This window comes from Scyliorhinus torazame, chromosome 6 (genome assembly GCF_047496885.1).
Source record: "Scyliorhinus torazame isolate Kashiwa2021f chromosome 6, sScyTor2.1, whole genome shotgun sequence".
NCBI classification, from domain to species: Eukaryota; Metazoa; Chordata; class Chondrichthyes; order Carcharhiniformes; family Scyliorhinidae; genus Scyliorhinus; species Scyliorhinus torazame.
This window is the reverse complement of record NC_092712.1, coordinates 199,274,487-199,299,002: the sequence shown is the minus strand read 5'-3', so window position 1 is coordinate 199,299,002 and position 24,516 is coordinate 199,274,487. Positions and strand designations below refer to the sequence as shown.

The following is a 24,516-nucleotide window of genomic DNA, read 5'->3' as shown; positions in this document are numbered from 1 at the left end:
TCTTAGTTGTTGCAATGCTTTAGAGTATGGGCATTCCAATGGGAATTCCATTATATTGGCATTTCTTTGAGGAAGAGGAGGAGAATGAAAGGTCAGATTCCTGCCAAAGATTTTAAAGAGACTAGATTTTACAGTCGCAATGACAGCAAAAGTGTCAGCTTTTGCTGTCATTACTCTTCTGAAACTAATAGCAGCCTCAGGAGCTTGAAAGAGCACAATTAAACACAGAAATTCAGAAGTTGCTGTCAGTGATTCTGCACCCTCTCTCTCTCCCTCTCGGGTGCACTGTTCAAACACATCCCCACATTGCAATCAATGAGTGAATCATTTAACGGTTAAGAATGTTCATTGTTACGCTGTAAAAAATATCTTGGAAAAAGTTACACCTTGCTGAGGGTAACTGGGTTTTTAATTCCGTACTAAGACTAAAAGATTAATTTTAAATTTGTTAAATCTCCCCCATTATAAAAATATTCCACATTTTTAGTTTTTAAAATAAATTGTGATATTTTAACTTTTAACTTAATCCCATGTGTATGGCCCGATCATTTATTTTGCTATCTGTAAAATTTAAAATGGAGGAATCCAGTGTTTTTTTATGCCTTTGAAGTAGTGTTACAGACAGCAAACAGTATAATTGACGCTCACCCTAATTAATAACATTATGCTGCTGGACGTCCCATTGTCATGGTGCCAGGTTCAAATTGATGCAGGAAAGGAGAAAACAGTGCTGTAGAGATTGCTAGATAGACCTTTGTGGGCAGCTTTCTTCAAGGCTTATGGTGGGTGTTGTCACTTTGTTGTTAACTGTAAAATCCAGTGCTTCTATTAAGATGGCTGTCGCAGGGGGATATCAGCAAAGTACATCTCCGAACAGATAGACTTTAAGACAGGACTGGATTATTTGAGCCACAACGAAACAAGATTGGATTCTAGGAGAGCAAAGTTTCCCATTTGAACCATGACTCAATGCACCTCAGGGATAGGCACAAATGGCAGCAGAATGCAGGTGTAGTGAATCTACAGTATCCATCAGGATCGTGTTGAATGGGCATTTTAAAGCAAATATCCTAGAATATATTGCACGCAATGTCTCCAAGATCATTATTGCATGTTTTATGCTGCTTTGCCTTACAATAGGGTATAATTATGTGGTAAGTAGAAGACAAATATCTATAGCAGTGAAACAGACGGTATGGAAATGAATAAGATTGCAAGAGGCTGCAATAGATTAGATCATCACATAATTGACTAATTTGCTCAATGGACATAACGTTAACTTCTTCACCATGTTTTAGTCAAATACACTAACCAAACTAACATGAATTGCATTCCTTCCATCTTCTGAAATCATTGTCACCATTCCAAGAAAACTGATGTTCTCCTAGTAACTTCTTCCATAGCGGCTGCAGTAAATCAATTGTTGGTTTCCCCATACTTGTTCTCAGACCACCAAGGGTGCTTGATGCATCCATACTGATTACAGGTTCCTGTCCCTCTTCTGTCATCACCATTTTCTTGTGTGATCACCCTGTTCACGTTCCTGAAATTCATTCGCAAATGTGCACATTGGCCTCTAATTTAAGCAGAAATAAAAATTAAGAAAAATAAACTGAGCAATTGCTCATTACAGTCATAGTACCCTTGCCTTTATAGTACATTGGTAGAGCCTGGTATAACCTAATCAAGATGATGCAAGGTACTACGATGTCAGTTGTGCAAATTGGTTTGGGGCAGTAGTTACCACTAATATCATTCATCTGCTTTACTCCTAGCAACTTTATCAAATATCTCTCAGGGTTCTATGCATTTTTCAGTAGCTGAGAGGCAAAAGATAAAGGGCGGGATTCTCTGACCACCCCCCCCTGCCGGGCCGGAGAATCGCCGGGGGGCGGCGTAAATCCCGCCCCACCGCCGGCTGGTCTTTCGGCGGGGGCGGGAATCACGTCGCGCTGGCCGAGGGCCGTTGCCAGTGGCCCCCCTGGCGATTCTCCGCTCCGCGATGGGCCGAGTGGCCGCCCGTTTTTGGTCGGTCCCGCTGGCGTAAATCAAACCAGGTCCGTACCGGCGGGACCTGGCTCTGCAGACGACCTGCGGAGTCCCAGGGGGGCGCGGGGGGATCTGGCCCCGGGGGCGGCCCCCACCGTGGCCTGGCCCGCGATCGGGACCCACCGATCCGCGGGCGGTCCTGTGCGCGGAGAAGAACCCCCCTGCGCATGCGCATGGATGATGCCAGTACACACTGGCGCTCCCGCGCATGCGCCAACTCGCACTGGCCGGCGGAGGCCCTTCGGCGTTGGTTGGCGCGGTGCCAAACCCGCCGGCCTAACCCCTGAAGGTGCGGAGGATTCCACACTTTCCGGGTGGCCTGACGCCGGAGTGGTTCACGCCACTCCTCGGCGCCGGTACAGCTCGCCCCGCCGGTCAGGGGAGAATCCCACCCAAGGTTTTTCAGAGATTTTCTCCACTTCAGACCTGTCTTTGGCTCAAAAAAAGCTGTGCTTTTAAAACACAAGGGGTCAGTGGAAATGAGGAGATATGTAGGCTGAATCAATATTGCCAATTTTACATTATCATCCAACATTAAAATGAGCCCAAAGCAATTATTTATAATGTGGGTGGAATCTAACTAATTTACTGTGCGGGATTCTCCTATTCGGCGGCAGAGTGTCCACGCCGTCGGAAACGCCATCGCGTTTCACGTCGGCGTGAACGGGCCGCTGGGAGTACCGATTCTGGCCGCTACGGCGCTGGAGTGGTTCACGCTGCTCCAGCCTCCCATCCCGGCGTGTACTGTGCGCCGCGGGATCCGCACATGCGCAGTGGCACCAGCGTCAACGAGGACATGCGCAGTGGTGCCGGTGCCAACCCGCGCATGCATGGTGGCCTCCCTCAACGTGCTGGCCCTGAGGCAATATGGCGCGGGAGTTCAGGGGCCGGCATGTCAGAAAATAGGCCCCGGAAGCGAGAGGCCGGCCCGCCGATCGGTAGGTCCCGATCGCGGGCCAGGCCCAGAACTGCACGCAGTATTCCAAATGTGGCCGAACCAAAGTCTTATACAACTGTAACATGACCTGCCAACTCATGTACTCAATACCTCTTCCGTTGAAGGAAAGCATGCCTTATACCTTCTTGACCACTCTATCGACCTGCGCAGCCACCTTCAGGGTACAGTGGACCTGAACACCCAGATCTCTCTGTACATCAATTTTCCCGAGGGCTTTTTCATTTACCGTATAGTTCGCTCTTGAATTGGATCTTCCAAAATGCATCACCTCGTATTTGCCCGGATTGAACTCCATCTGCCATTTCTCTGCCCAACTCTCCAATCTATCTATATTCTGCTGTATTCTCTGACAGTCCTCTTCACTATCTGCTACTCCACCAATCTTAATGTCATCTGCAAACTTGCTAATCAGACCACCTATACCTTCCTCCAGATCATTTATGTATATCACAAACAACAGTGGTCCCAGCATGGATCCCTGTGGAACACCACTGGTCACAGTTCTCCATTTTGAGAAACTCCCTTCCACTACTACTCTCTGTCTCCTGTTGCCCAGCCAGTTCTTTATCCATCTAGCTAGTACATCCTGGACCCCATGAGACTTCACTTTCTCCATCAGCCTACCATGGGGAACCTTATCAAACGCCTCACTGAAGTCCATGTATATGACATCTACAGCCCTTCCCTCATCAATCAACTTTGTCACTTCCTCAAAGAATTCTATTAAGTTGGTAAGACATGACCTTCCCTGCACAAAACCATGTTGCCTATCACTGATAAGCCCATTTTCTTCCAAATGTGAATAGATCCTATCCCTCAGTATCTTCTCCAGCAGCTTCCCTACCACTGATGTCAGGCTCACCGGTCTATAATTACCTGGATTATTCCTGCTACCCTTCTTAAACAAGGGGACAACATTAGCAATTCTCCAGTCCTCCGGTACCTCACCCGTGTTCAAGGATGCTGCAAATATATCTGTTAAGGCCCCAGCTATTTCCTCTCTCACTTCCCTCAGTAACCTGGGATAGATCTCATCCGGACCTGGGGACTTGTCCACCTTAATGCCTTTTAGAATACCCAACACATCCTCCCTCCTTATGCCGACTCTAAAACTTACGGAATTGTGATCACTATTCCCAAAGTAATCCCCTACTGAAACATCAACCACCTGGCCGGGCTCATTCCCCAACACCAGGTCCAGTATGGCCCATTCCCGAGTTGGACTATTTACATACTGCTCTAGAAAACCCTCCTGGATGCTCCTTACAAATTCTGCTCCACTTAGACCTCTAACACTAAGTGTATCCCAGTCAATGTTGGGAAAATTAAAATCTTCTATCACCACCACCCTGTTGCTCCTACATCTTTCCATAATCTGTTTACATATTTGTACCTCTATCTCGCGCTCGCTGTTGGGAGGTCTGTAGTACAGCCCCAACATTGTTACCGCACCCTCCCTATTTCTGAGCTCTGCCCATATCGCCTCACTGCTTGAGTCCTCCACAGTGCCCTCCTTCAGCACAGCTGTGGTATCCTCTCTGACCAGTAATGCAACTCCTCCACCACTTTTACCTCCCTCTCTATCCCGCCTGAAGCATCGATATCCTGGGATATTTAGTTACCAATCATGCCCTTCCCTCAACCAAGTCTCAGTAATAGTAATAACATCATACTCCCAGGTACTAATCCAAACCTTAAGTTCATCTGCCTTACCTACTACACTTCTTGCATTAAAACAAATGCACCTCAGACCACCAGTCCCTTTGTGTTCATCATCTGCTCCCTGCCTACTCTTCCCCTTCGTCATGCTGACTTCATGATCTAGTTCCTTACAGGCTTTAGTTACTACCGCCTTACTGTCCACTAACCTCCTCATTTGGTTCCCATCCCCCTGCCACATTAGTTTAAACCCTCCCCAAAAGCGTCAGGAAAATGTAGTCTGCTGAATTCTTGGATGCTGATGGGGCAATTTTCCACCAGTTGTAGATCCGCATGTTTACTCTTGCATCTAAATTAGCTACTGGTTGCTTCAGCATGGCAGTTCATTTTGCAACAGCACAAAAGTTGTCCAAGTTTTTTTCTCGATCTGTCAGCATTTTAACTGTGAAGGGACACTTTATTTTTCTTTAGTCGAAGAATAATGCATTTGGTGTGATTGAGGGTACACTTGATTGTGTTGGTGTTGTAAATACTGGAACATCAGATTGTTCAGAGGACATGCCTATAACAATAAGCACCTGATTTTGCTTCATTCATTGATGATTCCATTCTCCTAGCAGTAACCTACCTCTCTCAGATCAATCTGTAGTTGGGACATTACATTGTGGACCCTACTTACAGCACTCGCATGACAAGAGTGCTTCCATTGTGTAGGAGGATGTATCGTAACTATTTATCCTATAGCCTATGCTAGAGCATAATTATTTACAGTACATGGTTCATGTTTAGTTACTATTGCATAAGTGCAATGTTATGCGGGTCCCCAAAGCGCAGAGGAAATCTGCTGGTACACCCAGATTATGGAATGATAGCTTTGCCTGGAGGTTTCTTCAGTTGGTCACAGTGATCTTGGGATTTTCATTCTTGGATGTTGCTCTTGATTTCATTCGACAACTTGTCATAGATGCAATAGGATTGTATGGTGGTTGAGGAGCTAAAATGGATTTGATTTGTCCTCCGTTACACCTCGCTGTTTTGCCTTTTTGTGTAAATACTTCCTAGGACCTTGTTTCCAAACAATTCTTTGTCACCCCAGGTGGTTTCCACATATCTTCTGTGCGGTCCTAGATGCAACCTCGTTGTCCCAACTCTTAACTTGGCAACTCCACACCTGCATTGCATTTGTATCATGCATGCTGGCCATCTTCTCTTATAGTTTTAAAAGTTGTTTTATGGTTTCCGAGAGAGTAGAATGAGTAAGAGTCGGTCAATAGATACACACTGGTTTGAAGTAGTAGTGTGATTGATATTCCAGTTCTCACACACATCCTGAGAACTTACCAATAAATTGCAGACTGTCACCCCTCATAATCTCTCTCGGCAAATAAACTCCAAATAACACTTTGAATATGTGCAGCTGTTGTGCTTCATATAGTGTGTAATTGTTGAATAATGGGGTACTTGGTAAAGTACCCCATGATGAAAATTAAGCCAGTGCCATGGACACTGAAAGAGGTTGTGTATGATTTGGATCAAGCTTGGGGTAGGAGCCTCAAATGGAATTAATGGTACTTTATGCTGACTTGGCAAGGGTCGCAATTCTTGACGACTACTTTAATGTTGTTGTTCGTACCCGGCCAGGAAGCTGCATCTCTTGTGAGTCTTCTCATATGCTTTATGCCCATGTGAGTGCTGAAGTTGTTGATGAAGATCAGGTTGCAAAGATTCCAGTATGGTGAATTGTCTGCCTTGAAAAATGACCCCCTTGGGTGTTGTCTAGTTTCCCGGTATGGCCAAAATTGTCTTGTGTTTGTGGACATACTTAACCAGATCAGGTTATAAGACCATAAGACCATAAGAAGCAGAATTAGGCCACTCGGCCCATCGGGTCTGCTCCGCCATTCAATCATGGCTGATTATTTTTCTCATCCCCATTCTCCTGCCTTGTCCTCATAACTCCCGATCCCCTTATTAATCTAGAACCTATCTATCTCTGTGTCTCTGTCTTAAAGACACTCAGTGACTTGGCCTCCACAGTCTTCTGTGGCAAAGAGTTCCACAGATTCACCACCCTCTGGCTGAAGTAATTTCTCCTCATCTCTGTTTTAAAGGATCGCCCCTTTAGTCTGAGATGGTGTCCTCTGCTTCTAGTTTTTCCTACAAGTGGAAACAACCTCCCCATGTCCACTCTATCCAGGCTTCGCAGTATCTCTGTAAGTTTCAATAAGATCCCCCCTCATCCTTCTAAACTCCAATGAGTACAGACCCACAGTCCTCAAACGTTCCTCATACGACAAGTTCTTCATTCCAGGGATCATTCTTGTGAACCTCCTCTGGACCCCTTCCAAGACCAGCACATCCTTCCTTAGATATGGGGCCCAAAACTGCTCACAATACTCCAAAAGGGGTCTGACCAGAGCCTTATACAGCCTCAGAAGTACATCCCTGGTCTTGTATTCTAGCCCTCTTGACATTGGCCAGCGCGGAGATGAATCCCCCCTGTGCATGTGCTGGGATGACACCAGCACACGCTGGCGCTCCCACGCATGCGCCAACTCACCCCGCCTGGCGGAGGCACATCGCCGCTGGTTGGCGTGGCGCCAAGCCACTCCGGCGCCGCCCTAGCCCCTGAAGGAGCAGAGGATTCCGCACCTTTGGGGCGGCCCGACGCCAGAGTGGTTCACGCCACTCCTCGGCGCCGGAGTGGCCCGCCCCGCCGGTTTGCAGAGAATCCCGCCCCAGGTGTATGTTCATGCAGAGATGGTAACCATACATAATGCCTATCAGATAAGTTTAGGCCTCCAGGAATTTTCTGTACTGATTGAGTCCTTGTTCTCTTCTGTGGAAGGTCATTCACTTTCCCTCATTTGCCTCACTATTTCTGTCTAGTATTGGGTGCATCCCCATATAATGTAGGCTCAGAAACCCTTTGTGTGCTACTTTGTGTAGTGGCTCCAACCATCTGACAAGCTCAGTAAATTTTAGCTCAAGTATCCATAGATGACCTATACATCAATATTTTTCAGAAACTGCTGCATTGTGCCAGTAACAAACAAAATCTGCTGCTATGATCAATGGACACAAATAAGACAAAAACTAAAGCAACTGAAAGTTGTTTCATGCAAGTTTTATGCACACTATGCTTAAGTGACAAACTCCCTTTATTCACTATCTTATTTTACTGATCTGTTGCAATTTGATTCTCTCTTGCTTGAAAATCAATTTGCATCCATTCAAGACAACGGTCAACATAAGAAAACACTCAATTCAGAACCATGTACCACTTTCAAAATAGCTGTTAACAATTAAAAGTCACATATAGCCAACAATACTTTTACAGTTACCAGCTAGCTTGTGAATCAAACCAGCACATTTAGAACTTACAAAAAAATGACTGTGGTTAACATTTGTTAAATATAATTAGATTTTTACCTGCTCATTTCAATTCAGGTTAAGCAGTTCTTCATTAGTTCCCTTATCACTCTGTTGGCTTTTTGCAACTTTACAACCATTTGGAATGTATAGAAAACCTCTCCAGGAACAGAAAATGTTCATCCATGATGGCCTCTCAACTGATCTTCCCACAATCAAATAAGCAGAATATTACCTGGCCTGATTCCTATCCTTGAAGCAGCATATCATCCAATCTGCCCGAAGGAATGCCATGGAAGATCTGCTAGTCCTTAACTTAATATGAATCCTACAACAACCAGCTACCAGTCTCATTTACTATAATTACTGTTGTGTACATCGACAATCCCAAGATTGTTACAGTGTAGAAGGAGGCCATTAGGCCCATCTGTACTGGCTCAGCAAAAAAGCATTCTGACTTAATGCCTTCTCCTTTACCCCTGCACATTGTTTCTATTCAAGTAATCATTTAATGCTCTCTTGAATGCCTCGATTGAACCTGCCTCCACCACACTTCCAGTCAGTGCATTCCAGGCACGAGTCACTCGTGTGAAAAATATTTTTTCTCACAAACTGCAATGATGGACTGATTACCATCCATGCTTTTGCATGAGGGAGCATTTGCACTCTGCAGCGCAGAGAGAAAGCAGTGTCCGGCAAATGCTTCATTTTTCAGAGAGGGAGAAGAGCCATCAGAATTATAGTTTATTTTTGACATGCTAATGTCGCAAATCATGCAGTGATATGTTTCAAAGTGATTTGCACAATCTTTTGTTAAGCAAACACCATTTAATTTGTGTGCCAAATGGCCGGTAATAATGATATATCTCTAAGCACAACAATCATAATATTCACTTGCTACAAGGCATTTCTTAAATACCTGTTCATTTCTCCCACTAACCTGATGCCAATTGTCATTTTAAGCACTTTTAAAGTTAAGTTGTTCTCCCGTTTTGTTCCCTCCTCTCCTGAAAGTGAGGGTTATGTTGGGTATGAAGACTTTTTCGCTCTCAACTTGGTGCCTCTCCCTTCAGGATTGCAATTTCAGAATTCTGCAGTCAAACAGAGGCAACCCTGCCAGGGTTTTGCTGCCTTTCTCTTTATATGTTTTAGCTTCCACCTTTCATTCCGAAGTGTGCAACCTCCTTTGAAATTATGAATTGCACAGTTTACCTTCTCCAGAAAAGACAAGACCTATTGAGAACCAAAACAGAGGGTAAAATGAATGGATCGGAAAAGTTTGTTTAATGCAATGATATGAAGATACTTTGTTTTACACAGGATGCAATCCATCCTCTCTAAACAAGGGAGGAATGAATATATGAAAGAAGACTATTGTCAAAAGTGGTTGCGATGGAGTTAAAAAGAAGTTGATAACTATCTGGAAATGTGATTGGACAGTACAATAATTAGTATAGATTGAGATATGTATAAAGACGTAGAAGTTACAATCTGGAAACAGGCCATATGGCCCAACCAGCCTACATGATCATCATAGACTGATAGAACATAGGAGGCCATTTAGCCTGTAATGCTGTTTCTAATTCTTTACAGAACTATTCAATTAGTATTATGTCACTGCATTTTCCCATACTTCTGGAAATTGTACTTGTCAGGTGTTTATCCAGATTCCTTTTGAAAGTTATTAGTGAACCTGCTTTCACCACCCTTTCCAATTCATAATGAATAGCTGTGAACAAAGGTTTTCCTTATCTTGCCTCTAGTTCTTTTGGCAGGTTATCCTGTGCATGACCAAATAGTTCTCATAACATTTGCTCACCCCATGCACACACTCATTCATCCACTTTTTCTTCATTCACCGATGCAATCTAGAATGTTGATATAATTTTTATCTCAACCATTCCTACCCTTCATTATCTTACATTTAACCTTGATTCAGTGACCTCATACTCAAGATCCCACAACTGCTGGCAAGAGTCTCCTTTCTACCCTGTCCCATCCTTTCATTATTTTAAGTACTAATGATCAACTGTTCTACAAGATGTTGGGGTTCTGCAGCTCTGGAGTAGAGAAGCAAGAGTGAAGACATATAAATATTTGCATGGAGGAAAGCTGTGCATAATATATTCTTTGAATATTGCACGATTTTGATTTTCTTTGCAGAGAAGAATATATTATGTACAGCTTTCCTCCATGCAAATAACTAGGTGGAATAGAATTTTTGATAGAATGGATTGTGTGTTGTCTTTGAAGGAGCGAGCCTGTTGAACCAAATGCAGTAACAGCATTCCTTCTTCCATACTTATTTTACATTCTTCCGTTTGCCCCACAATAACTGTGGGAAAAAAAATCAATCTCAATTTGTTCAGTCACAAAATAACAACTGAGAGTTGGTCATTTGGTGGCTTGGAATTATTTTTTTCTCGGATAGTTTGAGCTTTGGAGGGCGTGTGAGTATTATGAGTAATGGGAGTGTTGTCGTGTTGGGTGTTCCGCTATATAAACGAACCAACACGGTTGTAGATGGTACATCTCTGTTTTATTACTCTTGATAACAACATCTGTTAACTCATGGCTGTGGTTCTTACTTTACCCATTAACCTGTGGACCCGACCCTAACACTATCTTAGAGAGGCACTCAGCACATGGTGTATGTCTGAGTGGCACGCTGTGAGCTCTGTGCTCTGAGCTATCTCCTGCTGGAATGAGCGGGAACTGTGGTGTTCCCTGTTTTATAGTGCGTGTGCTCTCACTGGTGATTGGCTGTGATGTTGCGTGTGTGTTGATTGGTCCGTTGATCTGTCCATCAGTGTGTGTGTGAGATTGGACCATGATATGTTTATATGAATATCATGACACGTGTTTGCAAAGTCAAAACTGCTTATGGTAATTTAGGCAAATGTTTAATCTTCCCCACTGCCAGGAAATGGACACCCTCCCCATTAGACGAGAATGGGGTTGCGAGGGGTGCAGATTATTATTCACTGGCATACCATTTCCGCCAAAAAAAAGTGTTAGCGAGACAAAAGAAAATCCTCACCCAGTCTTTACACCTGCTAAGAGTTCGTAAAATAGGTGGCTAATACTCCTTTCTGAAACCTGGGAACTTGTGGGGAAGTCTAGAACTAGGGGACAAGTTAAAAGTGAGGTGTTTCTCATTTAAGATAGAGATGAGCAGGATTTCTTTTCTCTGAAGGGTGTTAGATTTGGAATTTTCTTCCCCAGGGAGCAATGAAGGCTGCGACATTGAATATATTTAAGGCTGAGTTAGACAAATGTTTGATTGACAAGAGGTCTAGGGTTATCGGGGCAGGCAGGATAGTGGAATTAAGGACACAATCGAATCAACCATGATTTTATTGAATTGGGAGTAGGTTTGAGAGGCTGAATTCCTTTCTCTTGCTCTTTTTTGTATCATCTGATGTATTTAGAATCCTGATTAAATGTTTTTCTTTTACTGAGTGCTGTGTGCACTCCACTGTTTCAACTAAGCATAGAGTGACTTGAAGGGGCTCCTCCAAAAATAGTAAAGGTTGTGAAATAATTTGCTATTGCCTGCCTGAAGCTGTCTCTGCTGGCTGAGATTTGTGGGTGGGGGAACAGCTGTACTCCCCACTTCGACTAGTTGCCTGTTAGCACTACCTTTTTGCAGATTTTATTAAAATGATTCACAAGCACCAAAAATGAATGACCCCCCCCCCGAGTATCCCCCTACCCCCCTACACTGAATTGAAATCACCTCCATGATAGTATTGTTCAGTAGAGAGCCATGTCTGCTAGCAATTCATATCAGAAATTTGGACACATGTTATGAATGGATTTCTATCCATTTATAATCTTTGCTTTGTTGTTTCCTTCGTGTAGCCCATCTTTAATCTCCGAATTGAAGCATGCAAAGTGAAGTATGCCTGTTGTACAACCGGTTTTTCTATCCACCACCATGTCTGGTGCATTTCAAACGTTATATACTTCACTCTCTTATAGCTTAGAATCGTAGGGCACAATTTTGCTCAAAGGGAAAAAACTCCCATAGCAAGTGCATTTAGCCGCGTGTTTCCTGGTGCTCATAGTGCCGAGGGACGCAAGGATATAAAACGCACCCGCATTAGATAAGGGGCCACTGAGGGGAATGCATAGCCGAGGCCACACATCGTCCCGTTTTGTGCACTAAAGAGCTCCACTTGCCGGAAAGTCTCTGTGCAGCGAGTGATCAGGACGCCATTTTTAAAAGTGTTCCATTCTCCGAAGCCCCCCGACGTGACCCCCGACTCCCCCAAGCCCCAACGCACTATGGGAGAGTCCTCCGCACCACCTCAACACCCACGCAGGGCACCCCCAGTCTGATAGCCAGCATGCAAAAAAATGCTAGTTGGCACCTTGACGGTGCCAACCTGGCAGTGCCAGCTGGACACCTTGGCAGTGCCAGGCTGGTATCCAGGTGGCACCAGCAGTGCCAGCGTGCCACCCTGCGTAAAGGGCATGTAGCTGGGGCCCTCTGATCCCCTGGGAGACCCCCCACGAGTGCCATTCCTTTTGGTCCCCATTTGTGCAGACCAGTACTGAACAGCGCTCGCTCAAGATCTCAGAAGCAAAGGAGATAGACCCCATGCCTCAGGTACCTCATGAAAATGAGACTAGCTGTATTTGCCAAAAAGTGATCCCACCCACAATGGAGACAATTGCAATGTCTTGCAAAATCGTGTTGGATCTCGTGAAGTGTCGCGAGCCGTGTAGATCCCGGGAACGGGGTCTCCTGGCTTTTATCGGCCATGCTACACCTTGGCGAGCTGCTTTTCCGGCGCAGCGTGGCCATTAGATGGTGCCCATAAAATCACTACAGTGCAGAAGAAGGCCATTCGGCCCATCGAGTCTGCACTGACCTTCTGCAAGAGCACTCTACCTATCCCCACTCGGTAACCCAATATCCCCACCTAACCTTTTGGAACGTAAGGGACAATTTAATATGGCCAATCCACCTAACCTGCACATCTTTGGACTGTGGGTGAAAACCGGAGCACCAGGAGGAAACCTACGCAGACACGGGGAGAATGTACAAACTCCACACCGACAGTGACCTAAGGCTGGAATTGAACCCGATCCCCTGGCACTGTCAGACAGCAATGCTAACCACTGTGCAACCATGCCACCCTATATCCAGGAGGGCTATAACTCATCCAGGTATTTTCCTGCAACAAACATTCTTAAACACCTTTCATCCACCCTTTCCATCATCACTGCAGACATCTTGTGGGATATGCTCACTAACCTCTTTATCACCAAAATCAACTTAGCCCATGCAGCAATTTGCACAAAATTATTACCATCCTATTACCCCAGTCATCACACAAAGGGCAATTTATCATGGCCAATCCACCTAACCTGCACATCTTTGGACTGTGGGAGGAAACCGGAGCACCCGGAGGAAATCCACGCACACACGGGGAGGATGTGCAGACTCCGCACAGACAGTGACCCAAGCCGGAATCGAACCTGGGACCCTGGAGCTGTGAAGCAATTGTGCTATTCACAATGCTATCGTAGTGCAGTGGTTAGCATTGCTGCCTCATGGCGGCGAGGACCCAGATTCGATCCCGGTCCTAGGTCACTGTCCATGTGGAGTTTGCACAGTCACCGTGTCTATGGGGGTCTCACCCCCACAACCCACAAAATGTGCAGGGTAAAAGCAAATTACTGCGGATGCTGGAATCTGAAACCAAAGAGAAAATGCTGGAAAATCTGGCAGCATCTGTAGGGAGAGAAAAGCGCTAACGTTTCAAGCCCTTTGTCAAAGCTGATGTGCAGGGTAGGTGGATTGGCCACACCAAATTGCCCCTTAATTGGAAAGAAAATAAATTGGGTACTCTTATGTTTCAAAAAAATAAAGATACAGATAAAAAGAGAAAACCAAAGATAATTATCGTGCAGCACAGCTATCATGAATATAGTCCCTGAGATTCTTAAGGCTAAGGCATTCAGTGTAGTGCCCAAATGTTAACACCTCCTAATAAACAGGATATATGACAATATAAAATCAGACAAAAAAACAATATAATGGAGAAAGTCCAAATTTCAACAAGCTGCAGATTGTCAGTCCAAGTGTCGCCTTCTACAGGCTTGGCTGGCATGGTGGCACAGTGGTTAGCACTGCTGCCTCACAGTGCCAGGGACCCGGGTGACTGTGTGGAGTTTGCACTCGTGTCTGCGTGGGTTTCCTCCGGGTGCTCCAGCTTTTTCCCACGGTCAGGTTAGGTGGATAGGCCATGATCAATGAGCGGGGTTATGCGGATAGAATCATAACATTTACAGTGCAGAAGGAGGCCATTCGGCCCATCAAGTCTGCACCAGCCCTTGGAAAGAGCACCCTACTTAAGCCCACACCTCCACCCTATCCCCGTAAACCCAGAAACCCGGCCTAACCTTTTAGACACTAAGGGAAATTTAGAATGGCCAGTCCACCTACGCAGACACGGGGAGAAAGTGCAAACTCCACACAGACAGTCGCCCAAGGCCGGAATTGAACCCAGGACCCTGGAATTGTGAGGCAGCAGTGCTAACCACTGTGTCATCGTGCTGGGGGGTGGGCTCTAGTTAGAGTGTTCTTTCGGAGGGTCGGTACAGATTCAATGGGCTGAATGGCCTCCTTCTGCACTGTAGGGATTCTATGAAAACAGACTTTATGAAGGCCCAGGGACGGGATTCTCTGCAATCGGCACGATGTCCGCCGTCCGGCATCGCGCCACCCCAAAGGTGCGGAATTCTCCGCATCTTGAGGGGCCGAGCCCTCATCTTGAGGGGCTAGGCCCGAGCTGGACTGATTTCCGCCCCGCCAGCTGGCGCGGAAATTACTTCGCCGGGCGACGCATGCGCGGGAGCGTCAGCGGCCGCTCACGGCATCCCCGCGCATGCGCAGTGGAGGGGGTCTCTTCCGCCTCCACCATAGTGAAGACCATGGCGAAGGCGGAAGGAAAAGAGTGCCCTCATGGCACAGGCCTGCCCGTGGGGCCAGGCCACCGTGGGGGCATCCCCCGGGGCCAGATCGCCCTGCGCCCCTCCCCCCAGGACCCCGGAGCCCACCCGTACCGCCTTGTCCCGCCGTTCAAAAGGTGGTTCAATCCACACCGGCTGGCGTGGGTTGACAGCGGCGGGACTTCGGCCCATCACGGCCCGGATAATCGCCGGGGGTGCGCCCGCCGACCGGCGCAATTTCCGCCGACCGGCGCGATTTCCGCCGACCGGCGCAGCGCGATTCCCGTCCCCGCCGAATCTCCGGTGGCAGAGAATTCAGGACACGGCGGGAGCGGGATTCACGTCGGCCCCGGCGATTCTCCGACCCGGTGGTGGGGGGTCGGAGAATCGCGCCCAAGGTTCCAGCCAGATTATCGAAAAACTCAGGGTCGTAGGATAAAGCTGTGATCTCCCCTAGGCCTCAAAGATAGGATAAGGTGCTCCCTTTTATAATGCCAAGCCTTCTCATCCAGCTGAAGGAAACGTGGTAACCAGCTCTGAAAAAGACTTAACAGGAGTCTTACCCTGCACTCCTTCTGGCAGGCTGACGACCTGGACATTCTTCTTCCGTCCTCGGTTTTTGTAAATCTTCCAAGATTTCAGACATACCACGGAGTTGGTTTTCCAAGGATTGAATGCGAGCTTAGCCAAGGAAGCAACATTTTAGATGTTCAGGATTCTTCCTCCGTTTCATCGAGTCTTTTATTAGCATTCTGCAGCTCAGTCTCATGAGTACTGTGATTCTGTGTTAACACGCCAAATTCATCGTCCAGTATTCTGATAATGCTGACAATGTTCGCAGTCATCATTTTCAGCGCCTTAGAAAGCACTGGGTCAAGAGCCCGCTCGAGGATCAGGTCGCCATATGGAGAAGGCAGGCCCATCCCTTTTGCATCCGACTTCTTCCTTTTGTGGCCAGATTTCTTTGAATTCGTCAGCATTTCTTCTCCAACATTCATCCAAAAATCTTCCAGGGACGTACTACGGAGTATTGACTCCCAGATTAGGCAAGCATGTGCCCTGCAAACAGGATAAAAGAAGGATTTCAAAAAGAATAACAGAAAAGCTGCCATTCCTGCACCAGCATCACGTGATCCCCTAGCTCCATGCTGGCGGGATCCCCTAGCTCCACAGCGGCGGGACTTCGGCCCATCGCGGACCGGATAATCGCCGGGGGTGGGACCACCAACCGGCGCGATTTCCGCCGACCGGCGCAGTGCTGTCAACCCACGCGGCTGGACTGGCCAACATTTATTTCTGGAGTGGTGCCTTACATGAGGAAAAGCATTTTCATGCAGCAAGTAAGGTTACCATATCCCAGATGACCATATACTGCTCTCCCCTTTGAGGATCACCACACCTCAGGCAAGGGGCAAGGTTGAGAAGATGGAGAAGATAGGGGCTTGTTTGGCACAGTGGGCTAAACAGCTGGCTTGTAATGCAGAACAATGCCAGCAGCACGGGATCAATTCCCATACTGGCCTTCCCAAACAGGCGCTGGAATGTGGCGACTAGGGGGCTTTTCACATTAGCTTCATTGTGACAATAAGTGATTATTATTATTCATGAATAACCTCAGCTATTACGGGAATTGAACCTGGGAACGTTGCTGGCCTTGCTCTGAATTATGAACAAGCTGTATAGCCAACTGAGCTACACTGGCCCACAACTGGCCCCATGCAGCAATTATTTAGGATCTGGAATGCCGTGTTTGGGTGTGTAGTGGAGGCAGTCCAATCGAGGCATTCAAGAGGAAAATAGATTATTTTCTGAAAAGGAAGAACGTGCAGCTTCGGGGAGAAGGTGGTTGTGTGGCTCTAGGTGAATTGCTCATTTGAAGAGCCTGCAGAGACATGACAGGCTGACTGGCCTCCTATGCTGTAACAATTCTGTGATCCTTGAATTGCAGCAGTCCAAGCAGGGTATGTTCACCTACAGCGCTGTCTGGAAGACAGTATCAGGGTTTGATGTAGCAAACAGGGAAGGGACAGTGATATACTTCCAAGTCAGGATGATATGTGATTGGAGGAGGATTTGAAAATGGTGGTGTTCCCTTGCAGCTGTTGCACTTGTCCTGCTAGTTAGCTGAGGTCTCCATTTTGGAAGGTGCTGTCAAAGGAACATTGATGATTTGTGTTGTGATGTGCATCACTGTAAATACATGTAAGCTAGACAGACACTAGAGGGAGCACCAGAAACATCACACACACACACTCGACCAATGGACATTCACGATACACAAGGAGTGACATGACCACAGGGGGGCATTACACCAACCCATGCATAAAGGACACCACACACATGATCAGCCCCCTTCGGCCAGTGGAGACAGTCAGTGAGGAGAGGTACTCCAGATGGGGAGCAACCAAACGCCGACTCTGATTCACGTAAGCCAGACTTTACTCCAGACAGGCAGTGTCGCAACCTCAGTGATGGCACGCTCAGAGTGACAGCAGATGCCACAACGACAGGAGATGGATCACGTGACAATCACACTGGGTCAGCAATAACAAGCAGCAGCTACAGTCCAAGAGGAATACACAAAATTTCACCACAGCTATGTCCACATATTTGTTCCACACCAACAGTGCGGCCAATGACAGCTCATGCTGGACAAACCCAGTATTCAAGCCTGCAGCAGCCAGCAGTCTATGCAGCATATTCTCAAACAGGCCAGCACTACGGATTGCCCACTAATGGAATCAAGACCGAAGGAGGACTACCGCCAGCGCAATCTGCACTACAGACTGGATGCCTTAGTTACTGCCCAGGATTTGCTGCACCACAGCCTGGCCAGACAGCATATTCCTATCAGATGCACGGTTCTAGTTTCACACCATCACCAGACATTGATGCGAGCAGCAATTCTGTCTCCAAATCGACATGCTTCAACGCTTCTCAGCAGAATCACCCTTCCAGCAAAGCATGTGGCCAGAACCAGTATGCACAGTCTCATCCGACTTCAACATCTGGCACATCCATGACCTCGAATGATACTGTTGATGGTACCTCTTCAATGTCAACGACCTATTAACTACACGATGCCATCCGACAGCACCACCACAAACATAAAAAGAAAAAAAGAAAAAGACTCCAAAGCGGACAGCGCAGTGATTCGACCACTTCTTGGTTCCTGTTGATGGCGTTCATAACCAGGAGAGACATTTGACCATGATGATTGATGGTTTATGGACTCACATGAATGTTTTGGACTTATTGTTTAATCACCGTTCCCATGACTTGTATATACCTTACCTTATCTACCTATTCTTTGTTCAGTTTTTCTTAAAGTGTACAGAAAATATGAACATATAAAAAGGGGAGGATGTGGTGATGTGCATCACTGTAAATACATGTAAGCTAGACAGACACTAGGGGGAGCACCAGAAACATCACACACACACACTCGACCAATGGACATTCACGATACACAAGGAGGTGACACGACCACAAGGGGGCATTACACCAACCCATACATAAAGGACACCACACACATGATCAGCCCCCTTCGGCCAGTGGAGACAGTCAGTGAGGAGAGGCACAGGGTTGATTCATTATCACACCCACCACGTGGAAGACAGCAGCTGGTCAGTCAGTTTAGGTAGCTACAATAGGATTAGCAGTAGTGTCGAACTCAAGTTATATAAGTGTACATAGTGTAAATAAATGAGTTGAAGTTATTTACACGTCTCGACCTTCCTTGACAAATGAAACACAAGGAAGCCGCTTATGTTACAAAGGAAACATAACAAAACAATGTGTTGCAGTGCATCTTGTAAATGTACACTGCTATCACTGGGTGCTATTCGCGAACGGGATGGAAGTTTAATGTGATGGATGGCATGCTGATCAAGTGGGTTGCTTTGTTCTGGTTGGTGTCTAGATTCTTGAGAATGTTGGAGTTGCACTCATCCAGACAAGTGAAGAGTATTTTGTCTCTCTGATTTGTGACTTGTAAATGGTGGGCGGGATTTGGAGAGTTATGAGGTGAGTTATTCTTTACAGAATAACCTGCTGTTGTAGCCACAATATTTATATGGCTGGTCAGTTCAGTTTCTGGTCAGTGGTAACTCCAGGATGTCAATTGTGGGGGATTCAATGATCGTGATATCACATGTCGAGAATTGAATTGGCTGAAGACTGGCATCTGTAATGCTAGGACCTCAGGAGGAGACCAATGTGGGTCATCCACTCAGCAATTCTAAAAAGGAAAATGGATAAATATTAACAGTATGGAAAAGGCTAGGACCATAGGATTAAGTGACTAGCTCTTTCAGAAAACTATCGTACGCATGAAAAGCCAAATGGCCTCTTTCTTTACTCTAAAATCCTATGAGGGTCCTCAACGACTCTCCCTCAGACTGATCTGTTCCCTTTAAACTCATGTATTTGCTTTGTTTGGCCCCTTGTTCCGCACTGTAACCAATCACTGTTTGTCGATGTACCATTTGTTAATGTACTCTGTCCATTATTCTTTTTTTATCTAATATGTACGTCCTGTGTATGTTCCCTTGGTCGCAGAAAAATACTTTTCACTGTACTTCGGTACATGTGACAATATATCAAATCAAATTTTATGCTGTTAAAATATTGATGTAAATGTATTATTGTGAGTGAAGTTAAGAATAATCAGGCCTACAATTGTAAGAGAAACCGGGGTGAGCCTACACCACATGAACTGCAGCAATTCAAGAAGGCAGCGCGCTGTCATAATATACACCAGTATATTATGGTGCAGACACACACACACACACTGATGGACATGCAGTGGGACCAGTCGGCACACACAACACTGCAGCCAATCACCAGTGAGAGCACATGCACGATAAAGACGGGACAGGAGAGTTCCCGCTAATTCTAGTAGCAGACAGCTCGGAGCACAGAGCTCACAGCCTGCAACACAGGCATTCACCATGTGTTGAGTGCATCACCTGGTTAGGACTAGGCAAAGGTCAACAGTTAAAGCTGGTATTGCATTTACCCACAGTTCAAGTATGTTAATATAGTTAACCCTGTAATAAAATAGAGTTGCACCACTTCCAGTGTTGGTGACCTGTTTGTGATCCAGAACACCCAACACATCACACGCCACTGCTTGAGGGCAGTTAGGGATGAACAATAAATGCTGGCCTTTCCAGTGATACTCATATCCAATGAATGAATCAAAAAAAGGGTCTGAAATTGATTGAGGTTGGGAATTTTCAGGCCTGCAATTGTGTAATGTGTAAAGTTTCTGTGAAATGTTAATTTTATCAGATATGCGTACTGCTGAATGGTTTTGCTCTGAGAAGTAACCTTCCATCTTCCCCACCAATTTACTTTCTTTTCTTTTGTTCTTAGGTTGTTTGACGTATGCACTGTGTCTCGAACAGACCGAGAGACAAAATTGACTCTTGTTTTCGAACATGTTGATCAAGATTTGACTACCTATTTGGAGAAAGCCCCAGCACCAGGAGTGCCCCCAGAAATAATTAAGGTATAAAGAATCATTCTTCGTACAATAGTTTCAATATATTAGCTCATTCAAAATAAGTGCTATGTGAAAGGTTGGCAGCAAGGTATGATACCTTTAGTCTCCTCACAATGCAAAGATTTTGTGGATTTTTCTTCCACATTATGGGAGTTATTTTGACTTGGATGATTATGTATAATGTACAGTAATTGACCAGTCACCTGTTTTACATTTCTCACAATGGAGAAGGAAATCTAACAGGAAATCTGATATTATCCATTTCACGGTCACCCAGATTCAAAATGAGCCCTAAGTACAGAAGTAGAAGTAATTTTTAAATAAAAAGTGTTCATGTGTGGATTTCTTGTGGCATTGCATACAGTGAAATTGAAGGATGTGCTACTTTATAACAAAATAGTGTCCAAGTCAGGTGGAAGATCATTTCTATCCTTTGTTTGATCCCCTTCCATTTCCCCTCCATTTCTTATCTACCCTTCGACCCTCATTCTCCTATTTCTCTTTTCCCATGCACCTACAATCACCAGCTCACCCAATTGGGCCCTCTAAGCCTACTTGGCCAAATACGATAGTTGCTATTTATTTCCTGTGTACAATGAGATGGACTAATCATGGATTGGTTACAGAAGGAGGCCATTCTCTTTTGAAGACCTTGATTGAATTTGCCCCTACTGCACACTGACGTAGTGCATTCTGGATCCCACTTGATGCATGAAAAGGTTTTTCTTCATGTTGCCATTGCTTCTTTTGTCAGTCACCTGAAATTAGCACCCACTGCTTGTTGATCATTCTGTCAACAGGAACAGTTTCTCCCTATCTACTTTGTGCAGACCCCCCATGATTTTGAATATCTCTCTAAGAATATAAGAACTCGGAGCCATCTGGGCCCTCGAGCTTGCTCCGCCATTCAATAAGATCATGGCTGATCGTTTTGTGTACTCAGCTCCTCTTACCTGTCCGCTGACCATAATCCTTAATTCCTTTACTGTTCAATCTTTACCTTAAACACATTCAACAAGGTAGCCTCAACTGCTTCACAGGCAGGGAATTCCACAGATTCATGACCCTTTGGGTGTAGAGGTTCCTTCTCAACTCAGTCCAAAATCTCCTCCCTCCTTTATTTTGAGGCTATGCCCTCTAATTCTATTTTCTCCTGCCAGTGGAAACAACCTCCCTGCTTCTATCTTATCTATTCGCTTCATAATTTTATATGTTTCTATAAGATCCCCCCCCTTCATTCTTCTAAATTCCAATGAGTATAACCCCAGTCGACTCAGTTTCTCCTCATAAGCCAATCCTCTCAACTCCGGAATCAAAATAGTGAATCTCCTCTACACCCCCTCCAGAGCGAGTACATCTTTTCTCAAGTAAGGAGACCAAAACTGCACACCGTACTCCAGGTGTGGCCTCACCAGCACCCTATACAGCTGCTACATAACCTCCCTGTTTTTAAACTGTATCATACCTCCTCTCAACTTTCTCCGAGGAGAACAGCCCCAGCTTCTGTGATCTATCGATGTAACTGGTTCCAGGGCTGATGAACTTAATTCTTAAGAATCGTTTCTGCACTCTTTCTAGTCTCTTAATGTCCTTCTTAAAATATGGTGCCTAGACCGGGATATATTACTCCAGTTGATGCCGAACCAGTGTTTTATGTAGATTTATTATAACTTCCATGTTTTTGTACTCTGTGTTCCTATTTATAAAACCCAGTATCCCATTTGTATTATTAACAACTTTCTCAACCTGTCCTGCCATCTTCAATGATTTGTGCACACACACACCTAGGTGCCTCTCCTCCTGCACTTGCTTTAGAATTGTATTCTTTATTTGATATTGTCTTTCTTCGTTCTTCCTACAAAATTAATCACTTCACAGTTCTCTGCATTAAATTTCAACTGCCACTTGATATGTAAAGATATGTATGAACCTCCTCCGGTGTCAGGAGATACACGCGGATCTGCAGGAGCATTACAGGAGCTTTACTATGTTGGGGTGCCCAAAACTATCGGCAAAATTCCTAATGTTTCCTAACCAATGGGTGGGATTTTCCACGACCCCCACTGCACATTCTGCGTCGGCAGAGGCTGCCCGCCATTGGCCAGCCATGAGATCTTCTGGTCCCACCATTGTCAATGAGGTTTCCCACTGAATGCAACCCCCTGCCGCCAGGAAACCCATGGCTGGGATGTGCCATCAGCCGGACCAAAAGATCCTGGCGCCGTGAATGACCGGAAAACTCCGGCTAAAGTCTTGGATAGAATTAATATTTATTACCTGCTTATTTATGATTAAATTTTCTGTGGTAATGTCTATCCAAATTGAATTATAATTCAACATTCAATTCAATTCAACATCCAACTGAATGAGCAGAAATTTATTCCAACAGAATCTTGGGAAGACTGATGTGATCTTCTTAGCTCCTCACCACAAAATCATTGCCCAGCCACCAATTCCATCCCTTTCCCAGGCAACTGTCAAAGGCTGTAACAGTTTGCAACCTTGGTGCCATTGTTGACCCGGAGATGAGCTTCCAACCACATCTCCACTAAAACTACTTATTTCCAGCCCTATAACATCTCCATACCTGCCTCAATTCAACTGTGCTGAAGCCCTCATTTCATGCCTTTGTTAACTCTGGACTTGACAATTCTAATGCACTTGCGACAGGCCTCCTACATTCTGCACTGTGTAAACTTGAGATCATCCAATGAGTGAAAAGGACTTGGTGAGAAAACTCTGCTGCTAGTGTCCTATCATACACCAGGTCCTATTTACTCATCACTCCTGAACTTATTGGTCTAAGTGGTTCCCAGTTAAGCAATGCCTACATTTTGAAAATTCTCATTTTTGGTTTTAAATCCACCCATGACCGTGCCCCTTCCTATCTCCGTAATCTCCTCCAGCCTGTAGCCTTTGAGATATCTGTATTCCTTTAATTCTGTCCTCTTGAGCATCCCTGAATTCAGCCCTCCTCCATTGGTGGCCATGCCTTTGGCTCTCCATTCCCTTAACTCAGGATTTCAATCTTAAACTTCCGCTCCTCCCCACCTTGCTTTGCTTTTTAAATACACCCCTTAAAACCTATCTGTTTGATCAGAATTTTAGTCATTTGCTCTATTATCTCTTTGGAGTAGGTTTATATTGTTCCTATCAAGTGCCTCGTGCCATTTGGCTTGAATTTTCCGGCCGTTGGGATTCTTTGTTCCTGCTAGCAGCGTACACTCGCCTGTGGGTTTACCACCAGCAGCGAACCGCCACCCGCGGTTTTCACAGCAAAGTGGGATGGCTAAAATAGGAAATCTCACTGACAGCCGGCGGGAGCAGAGAATCCCGTCGCCAGAGAATAGTGCACTGCTGAGAAACACACGGCTGAGGAGCCAGAGAATCCAGCCCGTTATTGCATTAAAGGTGCTTTATAAATACAAGCCGTAGTTAATGTAATAGTTGACATTGACATCTAGAAAAAAAGGAATAAACTTAACTTAGAGCTTGGTTGTTTGAGAGTGAAATCAGAAAACATTACTTCTTCACACTAAGAATAATGAAAATCTGCACATCTTTTTCCAAAGAGCAGCTGAGGCTCGGAATTTGAAAATTTCAAGACTGAGACTGGTGGAATTTGCTTAGGCTAGGATATTCAGGTTTACAGGCATTTAGAGAGGCAAGGACTGATTAGGGGCAGTCAAAATGGCTTTGTTAGTGGAAAATCATGGGCGAAATTCTCCGGAAACGGCGCGATGTCCGCCGACTGGCGCCCAAAACGGCGCAAATCAGACGGGCATCGCGCCGCCCCAAAGGTGCGGAATGCTCCGCATCTTTGGGGGCCGCGCCCCAACATTGAGGGGCTAGGCTGGCGCCAGACGAATTTCTTCCCCGCCAGTTGGCGGAAAAGGCCTCTGGTGCCCCGCCAGCTGGCGCGGAAATGACATCTCCGGGCGGCGCATGTGCGGGAGCGTCAGTGGCCGCTGTCAGTTTCCCGCGCATGCGCACTGGAGGGAGT

General features: G+C 45.7%; 1 protein-coding gene across 5 annotated transcripts in view; it reads left to right on the top strand.

Moving 5' to 3' along the window:
* cdk6 (cyclin dependent kinase 6) overlaps positions 1-24,516 on the top strand; it is a 387,685-nt gene that overhangs the window by 79,344 nt on the left and 283,825 nt on the right. For all 5 annotated transcript variants that reach the window (XM_072509294.1, XM_072509295.1, XM_072509296.1 and 2 more), the window contains exon 3: positions 20,384-20,519. In XM_072509294.1, coding sequence (XP_072365395.1) covers positions 20,384-20,519 — 136 coding nt within the window. The remainder of the gene's footprint in view (positions 1-20,383; positions 20,520-24,516) is intronic.